Raw genomic sequence first — 13,035 nt, 5'->3', positions numbered from 1 at the left:
CCTTCTATGGTAGAGAATTCCACAGGTTCACCACTCTCTGGGTGAAGAAATTCCTCCTCATCTCTGTCCTAAATGGCTTACCCCTTATCCTTAGTGTGGAGATGCCGGAGTTGGACTGGGGTGGACAAATGTAAGAAGTCACACAACACCAGGTTATAGTCCAACAGCTTTATTTGAAATCACAAGCTTTCGGAGCGCTGCTCCTTCTTCAGGTGAAGTGGAGAAATGCATAAAGACACAGCTTATATAGTCAGAGAATCATGTCAGATGTTTACAGGTAACCTTTCCAACTGCCATTTATCACACCTTGGCAGAGAGATAATCACAGCAGTCAAAGGTGTGAATGGTGTCCAAACAGGTCAGTCAGGGAAACATTACATCAAAGAACAATGAGGTGGGGTCACAAGGGGTCAAATATTGCAGATGCTGGGGTCTGTATGAAAAACAAAAAAACAGACAAAAAACATTTTTTTTGTCTGGAAATCACAGCAGGTCCGGCCGCATCTGTGTAGAGAGAACAAGCCAATGTCGACTCGAGTCTGGATGACCCTGCATCAGGTGGGGTTACATGTAGCGTGACATGAACCCAAGATCTCGGTTGAGGCCGTCCTCATGAGTGCGGAACTTGGCTATCAGTTTCTGCTCGACGATTTTGCGTTGTCGTGTGTCTCGAAGGCCACCTTGGAGAATGCTTACCCGAAGATCGGAGGCTGAATGTCCTTGACTGCTGAAGTGTTCCCCGACTGGGAGGGAACACTCCTGCCTGGTGATTGTTGCGCGGTGTCCGTTCATCCGTTGTCGCAGTGTCTGCATGGTCTCGCCGACGTACCATGCTCCGGGGCATCCTTTCCTGCAACGTATGAGGTAGATAACGTTGGCCGAGTCACATGAGTATGTACCATGTACCTGGTGGGTGGTGTCCTCACGTGTGATGATGGTATTTGTGTTGATGATCTGGCATGTCTTGCAGAGGTTGCTGTGGCAGGGTTGTGTGGTGCCGTGGTCGCTGTTCTCCTGAAAGCTGGGTAATTTGCTGCGAACGATGGTCTGTTTGAGGTTAGGCGGCTGTTTGAAAGCGAGTAGTGGAGGCGTGGGGATGACCTTAGCGAGGTGTTCGTCGTCATCGATGACATGTTGAAGGCTGCGAAGAACATGGCGTAGTTTCTCCGCTCCGGGGAAGTACTGGACGACGAAGGGTACTCTGTTGGTTGTGTCCCGTGTTTGTCTTCTGAGGAGGTCTATGCGATTTTTCGCTGTGGCCCGTCGGAACTGTCGATCGACGAGTCGAGCGTCATATCCCGTTCTTACAAGGGCGTCTTTCAGTGTCTGTAGGTGTCCATCGCGTTCCTCCTCGTCTGAGCAGATCCTGTGTATTCGCAGGGCTTGTCCATAGGGGATGGCTTCTTTAACGTGGTTAGGGTGGAAGCTGGAGAAGTGAAGCATCGTGAGGTTGTCCGTGGGCTTGCGGTAGAGTGAAGTGCTGAGGTGTCCGTCTTTGATGGAGATTCGTGTGTCCAGGAATGAGACTGATTCTGAGGAGTAGTCCATGGTGAGTTTGATGGTGGGATGGAACTTGTTGATGTTATCGTGTAGTCTTTTCAGTGATTCTTCGCCGTGGGTCCATAGGAAGAAAATGTCGTCGATGTATCTGGTGTATAGCGTTGGTTGGAGATCCTGTGCAGCGAAGAAGTCTTGCTCGAACTTGTGCATGAAGATGTTTGCGTATTGGGGTGCGAATTTGGTCCCCATGGCTGTTCCGTGTGTTTGGGTAAAGAACTGGTTGTCGAAGGTGAAGACATTGTGGTCAAGGATGAAGCGGATGAGTTGTAGGATGACGTCTGGAGATTGGCTGTTGTTGGTGTTGAGTACTGAGGCTGTCGCAGCGATGCCGTCATCGTGGGGGATACTGGTGTAGAGTGCCGAGACGTCCATCGTGGCGAGGAGTGTTCCTGGTTCAACTGGTCCGTGGGTGCTGAGCTTCTGTAAGAAGTCTGTAGTGTCGCGACAGAAGCTGGGGGTTCCCTGTACGATGGGTTTCAGGATGCCCTCGACATATCCAGAGAGGTTCTCACACAGGGTTCCGCTGCCTGATGCGATAGGACGTCCAGGTGTGTTGGCTTTGTGTATCTTTGGGAGGCAGTAGAAGTCTCCCACGCGGGGAGTACGTGGGATGAGAGCATGTAGGATGCTTTGAAGGTCTGGATCGAAGGTTTTGATCAGTCTGTTGAGTTGGCGGGTGTGCTCTTTGGTCGGATCTGCGGGTAACTGTCTGTAATGTTCCTGGTTGTCCAGTTGTCGGTATACTTCTTTGCAATAGTCCGTTCTGTTCTGTATGACGATGGCACCTCCTTTGTCTGCTGGTTTGATGACGATGTTGCAGTTGGTCTTGAGAGTGTGGATGGCGTTGCGTTGTGCTCGGGTGACATTCTGGACTGTCTTGTGAGTGCGGCTGATGAATCTGGCGTTGATGCATCTCCTGACAGCTTGAGCATACATGTCAAGCTTAGGGCAGCGACCCTCCGGAGGGGTCCAACTTGACTCCCTGTAATGTTTCCCTGACTGACCTGTTTGGACACCATTCACACCTTTGACTGCTGTGATTATCTCTCTGCCGAGGTGTGATAAATGGCAGTTGGAAAGGTTACCTGTAAACATCTGACATGATTCTCTGACTATATAAGCTGTGTCTTTATGCATTTCTCCACTTCACCTGAAGAAGGAGCAGCGCTCCGAAAGCTTGTGACCCTTATCCTTAGACTGTGACCCCTGGTTCTGGACTCCCCGACCATCGGGAACATCCTTCCTGCATCTAGTCTGTCTAGTCCTGTTAGAATTTTATAAGTTTCAATGAGATCCCCTCTCATTCTTCTAAACTCCAGCGAGTATAAGCCCAATCGACCCAATCTCTCCTCATACGTCATTCCTGCCATCCCAGGTATCAGTCTGGTGAATCTAGTCCTCCTTCTGTTTATTTTTCCAATCCTTTAATCTCATTGGTTAAGGAGATACATTGTTAGTCCCATTGTTCACCAAGGTCCCAGATGCCTCGTTGCCCTCGCACGGTTATCAGCCCGCACTTCCAGCAACTTTGTGGGCAAAAAATTAAAAAAACGAAATGTTTGCAACCAAGTCTTAACTAACTGGGCATGCTGCAAGATGCCCTGCTCCAGTGAAATCTGGGCCAAGAACTGTAGGGTATGGACCCATTCCATGTCTTGTACTGAGAACATGTGAATGTACAGGATCAGACGAGTACATTGCTTGTCCCAACATTTGAAAAATGCCTTGCACTACCACATTTTCCAATCCCTCCCAGTCATTTTCTCTACCAAATATCTAACAAGTTCCCTCTTAAACCTGCCAACACGATCCACTTCCAATCATCCTTGAGATATATATATATCTCAATCATCAATCTGTTTGTGAATTAGTTAAATCAAAACTGTTCACCTTTTCCTCTTCTGGCCTTTAGCCTGTGCCCCAGCTCATTGCACTAACAGTACTGAGAGCTTGTTACTGCTCAGACCTGAAACCAGAAAGGAGTGAAATGAGTGCTCATGCACCTCAAAAGCATGCTACTCTACTGCAGTTTTCAATTTGATAACGTTAGCTACTTTTTTAATTGACAGCTCTGGTTAGACACCATTTAGAGTATCGCGTTCAGGTCTGGAGGCACCGCACCTCAGCAAGGATATATTGACCTTGGAGGGGGTGCGCAGATTCACCAACATCATACCTGGGCTAAAAGAGTTAAATTATGAGGATAGGTTGTATAGACTATGCCTGTATTCCCTTGAGTATAGAAGATTAAGGGATGATCTAAGTGAGGTGTTTAATATGATTAAAGGAGTTGATAAGGTAAATAGAGAGAGACTATTTCCTCTGGTGGGAGTGTACCCAACAAGGGGGCATAACCTTAAAATTAGAGCTAGGCCGTTCAGGGGTGATGTCAGAAAGTACTTCTTCACACAAAGGGTAGTGGAAATCTGGAACTATCTGCCCCGCAAAAAACCGTTGAGGCTTGGTCTATTGAAAATGTCAAAACTGAAATTGATAGATTTCTGTTAGGCAAGGGTATTGAGGGTTACGGAACCAGCCATGATCTAATTATTTTGTGGAACAGGGTTAAGAGGCTGAATGGCCTACTCCTGTTCCTATGACGGTTTCAAATGTTAATGCTATAATAAATTGAGTATTTATTATCTTCATTCCGTGTTTTACTTTGGAATTCTTCACCTTTTAGAAGTTTTTTGTATTAAGTACTGTTTCAGATAAACTAAGAATGTAATGTAAAATACATGTAATTTTTTTTTTTAGCTTTATATTTTTGTACTTCTAGATCCTGCTATACTCATGTTAGACCTATATTGTGAGCATCATTTGACGAACCTAACCTCTTTGTAAAATGAGCTTCCCTGTGTCTGTACACTAATCACTTTACTTTGGTTTGTATAGATATCTTATGCTAGCATCCTTTGCTTTTCTAAGAATAAACATTGCTTCATCTAATTCCTTCTTTAATCTTGCTCTCACTTATTGATAGTTATTTGGAAAAATGTTAAACGTATTTTCATGGAGATTGGGTTTCTATGAGCATGAACTATCTTGTAGTGCTGCCATATCTGCATGAATCTAATACAACTTAAATAACGACTAACTAATGTACAGTATTATTATTCATAAGATAATTAACTGCTTGGAAAATATTTCTTGCTACAACATCTGGATTGCTATATTTAAATAGACTGACAATATTTTTTTCTTTGCTACCACTACTTTATCGTGTTTGCTGTATGCTTTCCTTATAATATTTCAATCATTGAGAATGTTTTCAAAAGAGCTGCAATTACTGGTATGGTTTAACATTTTTCCATTTCTTTGTGAATATCCTGTATGAAAGTTCAAGGAATTGTTTATTTTAACAGTCACCAAAGAAAGTACCTGCTGATTTTTCATCAATACCTTTTTATTTCTATTTTCAATTTAGATATGATCTTAAGATTCAGTATTATTATTTTAATCCGTTGTACAATATAACCCAGTGTAAAGCACAACACAAAACGCAAGCAAATAAAGCCCCGATTTTATCTCGAGGTGGGAACCGAGGCGGGTGGAAAGCCATCCTGAATTCAGCAGCATGAGACCTGGTGTGATTTAAATGCCCTGAACTTATTGACAAGCTCCCGGTCAGTTGCTCATCCAAAACGGCAGCTGGCTGGTGGGCGGGAGCGTAATGTCGGGTGGAATGGTCCCTGGCACTCTGAGTCGCAGGGGAGGGTTCTGGGAGGGCCTCACAATTGTTCGGGGGGGGGGGCACTTGGAGCCTGGGACAGGGGAGGACTAAACTTTCCTTGTGGAGCTCAGAGGAGCATTTCCATAAGGAAAGTTTTATATTGAAAATAATTACTTCTTTGAACCTTTGCTGGCCTCTGCACCCTTCCCCATTAGATTGACCTGGAAGGAAAGCCACAATCGCTTCCCCACGCAGGCCCGTGGTTAAAATAGCAGTCAGTGATGATGTCATTGGAGCCGAACTGCATGTTTAGAGAAGGAGCCTGCTGGTTTCTGGCAGGTGTCCTTCCCATCTGCTCATTAGAGCAGGTTCAAGTTGGACGAATGAGGGAAGAGAGCAGGACCTCTGCTGGTATAACCTCCGGGCAATTTTAACTGCCTGCCTGGTTTCAGCCGGGCTAAAATTACAACTTAAATAGAACGGCCCAGTGAATTTTTAGGTCCAGTTTTACATTGCGTACCAAGACCATTTTTACTGTATAATAATTGTGGTGTTCGTTACAAATAGGTTTCCTTCAGCTGTAGGGAAAGCCAAGTGTTAGTAATAATGAATTGAATATTGAGACCTCACATCTGCAATCGATTTTGCAAATCCAGGTCACTGTCATGGCAAGCAGAGGAAAATTTTGGGAAGGACCCTGTTATGTTGGGTGTCCGCCACTTCCCTTTCCAACTGCACCAGGATTTCCTCAGGCAGTGGGAATGGATGCAACTCGTGTTCAACCCCTTCAGGTTGAACATCAGAGAAAGAGGTGGGACTGGCTAGGTGACATCACCTGCTAGAATTCCTGCCAGTACCATCTCTATTGTCCCCAAGTTAATGTAAACCTAGATGAAGTAGGGATACATTACTCGTCAGGACTGCATCCAGGTGGAAACGGGGCCCACAATAGTTTGAAAGGCTGGTTTCCTTGCAACAGTTGCCTGCAAAGTGACCAGCTGTCTTAAGGATACCGTCCTTTTGGGAAGTGGGCCAGGTTTGTTTCTTTTTAGCAGCAGCGGCATCCTTTTCCGATCACCCCAGTGGTAGCCTTGCTTTGCAAAATCTCCTTCCTCTTGACACAGCGGGTGCCCGTGCTGTGCCACTGCTGGCACAAGCACCTGCCCACTTTATGTAAATATCTCTGACCCCCCCCCCGGGAAACCCAACAAGGTCCGGGGCCTAGTGGACATTAGTCAGAGCAGGACTCACAGGTTTTTGGGCCTTTTTGTAAGTGACAATATACAATTTAAGTAGGATTGGAGATGACCAGCAAAGTATTCTGTAATGAAGCTGGTCGATTTGAAACATTTTATTAATTGCTCGGTTTGTATTGGTTTTATGAGCCAAGATTAAAATGTGAGCTAAAAATGTTGATCTCTAGGACCAAACTACACTGGTCAAAATCTGAAGCCCAGTTACAAATACCGTGAAGTATATACTCCGCAATAAAAATCACACATTCATGACAATTGATAGATTAACTTTACATATTTAGATGTACCACTTATCTCCTATAGACTATCTGACCAAGATCTTTAAAAAAAAATTACATTGGATTCTATTGCCACTGTAATAACATTGCTACCATTTCCATAAAGTACAGCACAAAGTATCCTGTGCCAACACTATATCAGTGAGTGAATCAATATGCAGGGCATAGGTTACACATTGAGCATTCATTTTAGTGTCACTCACTGTACTGCTAACCTTGTTTATTAATAGCACATCAGTAATAACATTATGTTATGGATGTCTAGTTCAAAGGGACAAGCTTTTCCTGTTAGTAATTGTTCAAGGTCAAACGTGGTTTTATTCTGGTCTGCTCTGAAATTACGTGTCCCATGATCCATTGTGTTCTGACACTACAATGTGCATGGCATCTTACATTGTTGCAGTGGTGCGGATGCCAAATGCAAAAATGATACTTGTGTAAAGGAGGTAAGTTTACCCTACCTCCACACCGAATCTCCTCTCCCATGGCCATAAAACGTGTACAGGTTAGTCAAGGAGGAGTTCAGCTATAAATTGTACAAGGCTCAGATTGGGGTTAATTTTAAAAAACTCAACCGTACATCCGTAATTACAACGGCAAATACTAAGCCCTTAAGCATTAATTAACTGTAGTATTGAGAAAAAGTCTAATTCCATTTGATCCACAAAGGCTACTAGGATGACAAATATAGGAAGGTCTGTATGTATATGTGTGTGTGAATGTGTATTAATTATGTGTAAATTTGTAATTTACCAACTCAATTTACTGCATTGAATCCAAATCTACAAAAACAGGTTGCAGTAACTGACTGCACCTTTAATCCAGTCCACTGTTTAATAATTCAGTCTTTTAAGTATGAGTATTAGCTTTCCAATAAATATTCTATTATGAAAAAAATTGGATCTTAATACATGTTTGTTGCAGGTTGTGACATGCCTTTTGCAAAAGCTCTGCAACATTCCTTATACTCTGCTGTTCAATCCCTTTCAAAACTTAAGTACAGCTTTATATGGACAATTTTAACCTGCAACGCCTGATAGTTTAATTCACCATTAATACAAGCATCACCTGGTAGAGTTTGCATAGATAATAATCTGTGAAAGTAACATTAAGTAGAGACACTTGACGAAATGAACACTATGCAAATATGCTACTTTTTCTTTCATTTACTGTGATTTAGGTGTAGGATTGGAGCTCCATTTGCCTGCAAAATATGGTCAGTTCCTAATTTTAAAATGAACTTGCTGGGAAACTATGAGTTCAGCATCATAAGTTGTTGTGGATGCAACCCATAATGGGAGGGTACTACTAACTTGAGTTGACTATGTTGTCAAATTGAGAGAAATAAACCATATCTCTTTTCACAGTAATTTGTGGATAAGTGATAGCATGAACATTTTCATAAATTAGATTTATTTGAATTGCCACAAACAATAAATGCTGTACTCCCTATTGAAGATTGCACTTTCCTTTTTGCAGCCAGATTAAAAATATGCAACATTAGGATTTTGCAATGAATTAAAAATTATTCTTTAATTTTTTCCGACTACTTCATTACAACTTTAAAGAAATATTATTATAAATATATGATAAAGCTAAGGGATCCTCCCGAATCGAAAGGAATAGACATTTCATCTGTCTTTCCTGTACTATCTTCACCTCTATTATTTGGCTTACTGGATGAACAAAAGCAGAATGTAGAAATTTGCTTCAATCACTTTCTCCAAATCCCCACCTCCCACCCACTCACCACTAAAGCCAAAAAAAATCTAAGATGATGCACTGACAAGTTTTATATTTTTTTTAAATAAACCTGTTGCATTGAAAACATTTAGAAATTGTGAGTGCATATTCAAAATAGCATCAAACAATCTGGGGTAAATAAGGAACCAGTCAATGGTTTGGCTAGATAGTTTGATAGGGTAGAGACACTTATTCTATACTTTGCGTAGTACTGTGGTTACTGGCTGTTTACTTGCAATTAACAGTTCATCTCAGTGACGTTTAGATTGAAGGTTCTGTTTCTTCCTTCTCAGTTTGTGAAGTATGCTACACTTGATAAGTATTTTATTCCATTTGATCGACAACGCCAATTACTACACTTCAGTGATGGAAACCCATGCTGCTGGACAAGCCATTTGGCTACCTCTACCTTTCAGTACCATTTCAATGAAGATATCAATGATATCTTTATTGTAACTGTGCAGAGTAGATGGTTATAGCTAGTAACACCTCAAAACCAATGTGCAGTATGTGAATTGAAGAGCTTATTTACTGAAAATATTTTTATATTAATAAGAACTTTAAATCTTTTAATGTTCTCCACTGCTACAACAAGGAATTCTGGCCTTCTCTGATCTAATACTCTAATACCTTTACATAAAACGTTTCTGTGCTCTAAACGCATGCCAGCTCTCAATGTTTCTTACAAGCTTTTCATGACTAATTATGTGCTTAAGACATCAACGTAATGTTGTGGTAGGTGCCTTTCTTCCTATGGCATTTGGTTTTAAAAATTTAGTGATATTTGAAAATGTCCCAGGAAAATAAGTAACAATATTCATCTTTGTTTCTCCCTTAATCAACAGCCTTAAAAACTAAAATGAGCAGGCTAGGTAAAAAGGTGATGATGTAAAGTGGAGCCTTCCATCCAACAGTAAATTGGCCATTACTTCTACCTGGAACTGTGGGAGGTAATATGACCTCTTAAATACAAGATGGACAAGTGGAAATGACCATCCATTGAGTTTGTTGTGCTGCAACTTCCCTATTGTTCAGCTACCACGTATATTCAATCAAAATGTTGTATCCATTACATTTGTATCGGCTATCATTTACCCAAATATAACTGATGTTACAAGTATCAGATTATTTGTGCTCTATATTATGTGGAAAGCAGTAGTTAGTTCAATTAACCATTGCAAAATTGCATTAAATTAGTTTTAGTCTTTGAAACTGCCTTTCACTTATGTTAGTTTAAAAGACAGTCTTTCGTGAGTAATAAAGTACTCTTGGCAAAACTATCTGTACTATGTGTTTATTTCAAATTTGGATGTAAAAATAATTGAGCATTTTCACATTGTGTTATTAACAATACATAATTTCTAGATTGTCTCAACATATTTAGCCTTATGATAACCAAATGCATTCCCATTTGAAACTGTGCTCTAAGTCAATAATATACTTTTGATTTTTTTTAGAATTACAGATGCATTAAACTTTGATGCTTTAATCCTATCAGCAGTGCATGCTTTAAAGCTTAGGCCTCCTTCGCAGCTGTTGAAAGGATAGAATTTGAAGCCTGTTGAAGTAAATGTGTGTTTTGGTGATATGAGATCAGAACTGGGAGAGCATGGTGGGAGTAAGCCAAGTTGAATGAATGAAGCACAGAAACGTCTTTGTATACCTAATTGGTGTTTTGCAACTTCTTTCCAGATTATAAACATTTTTCTTAATGAGGTGAAATTATCGAACCTCTTTATTTTATCAAAGATTAGAAGTGAAAGCCCCAGCAAATCTCCATCATAATCTATTATTTGTTTGTAGAATGACCTTATGATTGAGAAAAAACTTTTAAAATTAAAAAAAAACTTCTAAGAGGTATATGGAGTAATTGATCTTTACTTCAGTGACTAATTCCACTAAGATTTATGTCTTTGCAACCAATGAATCATGGCCTAATTTAGGCCAAAAAGCTAAATGTAGAGTTACTTTGTATGATGTCCTGTATGTCCTTCATAGAATTCCTTATTTCTCCTATCAGTGTATCATGTAATCTGGAGTTGAAATACAAAAATGCTGTTACAGTATAAACTTGGCAATTGTGCAAAGACCATGTTTTCCCCTCCATGAATGAGAAACATTTAAATTGATTAAATCTAAAAAAAAATCCAAGTTTGGATGAAAATATACTTTACAAATTAATTTAGCATTTATATTCTTTGACCCTCAAAATAATTTCAGTTTCACATTTGTTTCAAATATTCAGCATTGTTGAAGCCTTGGAGTGACACAGAGGTAGGTGCAGATTTACAAACCCGATTGTTCTGTGTTTGTCAAAACGTGCCGATGTGTTTGTCAAAATGTGTCGATCAGTAGAGTGAGCGATTTGGGAGTGATTTTGCAGCAGAGTTTCTTGTGTGTGAATGGCCTTTGGTAAACTGGATGGATAGCTGGACTCTTGGAGTGACGCAGGGCAAACAAATATAAGACAAATGTAAACAAACGTAGCAACTGTTGGCTGTTTCTTTGTTCTTTGCTTCACTGGTACCCTTCATGGAAGGGAACCTGCCACTTCTATACATGGTCTGGCCTATACATGACTCGAGTCAACACTATGTGGTTGACTCTTAATGCCCTCTGAAGTTTTCTGGTACGCTACTCAGTTTTCACCATTTACATAAACTATTTGGACTTGGGGATCGAAAGTACAATTTCAAATTTTGCGGACGACCCCAAATTGGGGGTACAGTTAAAACAAAGGAAGACTGTGACAGAATACAAGAGGACATTAATAAACTTGCAGAATGGGCGTGTAATTGGCAAATTAATTTCAAAGAGTGAGGTGGTGCATTTTGGCAGGAAGAATAAAAAGGCCACATACTCCTTGGATAACAAGAGCCTGAATGGGGTAGAGGAGCAAAGGATTCTAGGGGTACAGATACACTAATCACTAAAAGTAGTGGCACAGGTTAATAAGGCCAACTTAAAAAAAACACTGGGGTTCATTTCTCGAGAAATAGAATTGAAAAGCAGAGAAGTTATGTTAAACTTGTATAGAACCTTGGTTAGACCACACTTGGTGTACAGTGCACACTTCTGGTCTCCATATTATAAAAAGGATATAGAGGCTTTAGAGAAGGTGCAAAAATGATTCACAAGGATGATACCAGAACTAAGAGGTTATACCTATCGGTGAACATTGAACATTGAACAGGGTGACCTGATATGAACGGGTTTGATGGGGGAAATGTTGAGAAGATATTTCCACTTGTGGGCAAGACCAAAACTAGGGGCCATAAATACAAGTTAGTCAATAATAAATCCAATGGGGAATTCAGGAGAAACTTCTTTACTCAGAGTGGTTAGAATGTGGAACGCTACCGCAAGGAATAGTTGAGATGAATAGCATTGATGCATTTAAGGAGAAGATAGGTAAACATGTGAAAGAGAAAGGAATAGAAGCATATGTTGATAGGGTTAGATAAAGTAGGGTGGGAGGAGGCTCATGCGGAGCATAAACGCTGGCACAGACCAGTTGGGTTGAATGGCCTGTTTCTGTGCTGTACATTCTATGTAATCCTGTAATTAATTTCAGCGATCGTTCGTGCCTAATCTGGTTGAGATGTCTTAATTCATTTGAGCTCAGCAGGAGTAGCTGCCAGACTAGTCTGGTGAGATTCTGCTTCCTGGGGTCAAAATTAATTTAAAAAGGGGGGGAAAAAACCCATGTTCAGGATTAGTCAGGTATAACAAAGGCTACAAGAAGGTAAAGTATGGCCTGAGCTGGGAATTAACAGATAACTAGTTTGTTAGAAGCTGAGCCGAAAGGAAATAAAACAAAAAGTGACTACTCTGTCCACAATTCAGGATTGCATAGCGTGTTTGTTATTTTGGATTGTTACAGGAATGTTGTATGTAGAAGCTTAAAATAAGTCTGGAATTGCTACTTTTGTTCAATCATGTGTATTCTGCAAAATAAATCAACTTCTTGATTTGTCAACAACCTCGTCTTACCAAAGTGTTCATTAGTTTCACTTATCAAAAGATTAGAAAAGCTCATTTGGGGGGCACCTGCTAGACATAGAAACATAGAAGATAGGAGCAGGAGTAGGCTATTTGGCCCCTCGAGCCTTAATGAGATCATGGCTGATCATCCAAATTCAGTACCTTGTCCCTGCCTTCTCCCCATATCCCTTGATCCCTTTAGCCTTAAGAAATATATCCAGTTCATTCTTGAATATATTTAATGAATTGGCCTCAACTGCCTATTGTGGTAGAGAATTCCACAGGTTCACCACTCTCTGGGTGAAGAAATTCCTCCTCATCTCTGTCCTAAATAGCTTACCCCTTATCTTTAGACTGTGACCCCTGGTTCTGGACTCCCCTGCCATCGGGAACATCCTTCCTGCATCTAGTCTGTCTAGTCCTATTAGAATTTTATAAGTTTCAATGAGATCCCCTCTCATTCTTCTAAACTCTAGCGAATATAAGCCCAATCGACCCAATCTCTCTTCATACATCATTCCTGCCATCCCAGGTATCAGTC

At 40.9% G+C, this 13,035-nt stretch overlaps 1 protein-coding gene across 4 annotated transcripts in view; it reads left to right on the top strand.

The window, feature by feature from the left end:
- Positions 1 to 9,787, top strand: part of LOC147122286 (palmdelphin-like) — a 141,373-nt gene extending 131,586 nt beyond the window's left edge. For all 4 annotated transcript variants that reach the window (XM_085983255.1, XM_085983257.1, XM_085983256.1 and 1 more), the window contains one exon: positions 9,356 to 9,787. In XM_085983255.1, coding sequence (XP_085839381.1) covers positions 9,356 to 9,402 — 47 coding nt within the window. In that variant the 3' untranslated portion in view covers positions 9,403 to 9,787. The remainder of the gene's footprint in view (positions 1 to 9,355) is intronic.
- Positions 9,788 to 13,035: the final 3,248 nt, after the last annotated feature.

Source organism: Somniosus microcephalus, chromosome 3 (assembly GCF_052327205.1).
Source record: "Somniosus microcephalus isolate GS21.2 chromosome 3, FLI_Smic_1.0, whole genome shotgun sequence".
Classification (NCBI taxonomy): Eukaryota; Metazoa; Chordata; class Chondrichthyes; order Squaliformes; family Somniosidae; genus Somniosus; species Somniosus microcephalus.
The sequence above is the reverse complement of the archived record's forward strand: the minus strand, read 5'-3'. Positions and strand labels throughout refer to the sequence as shown.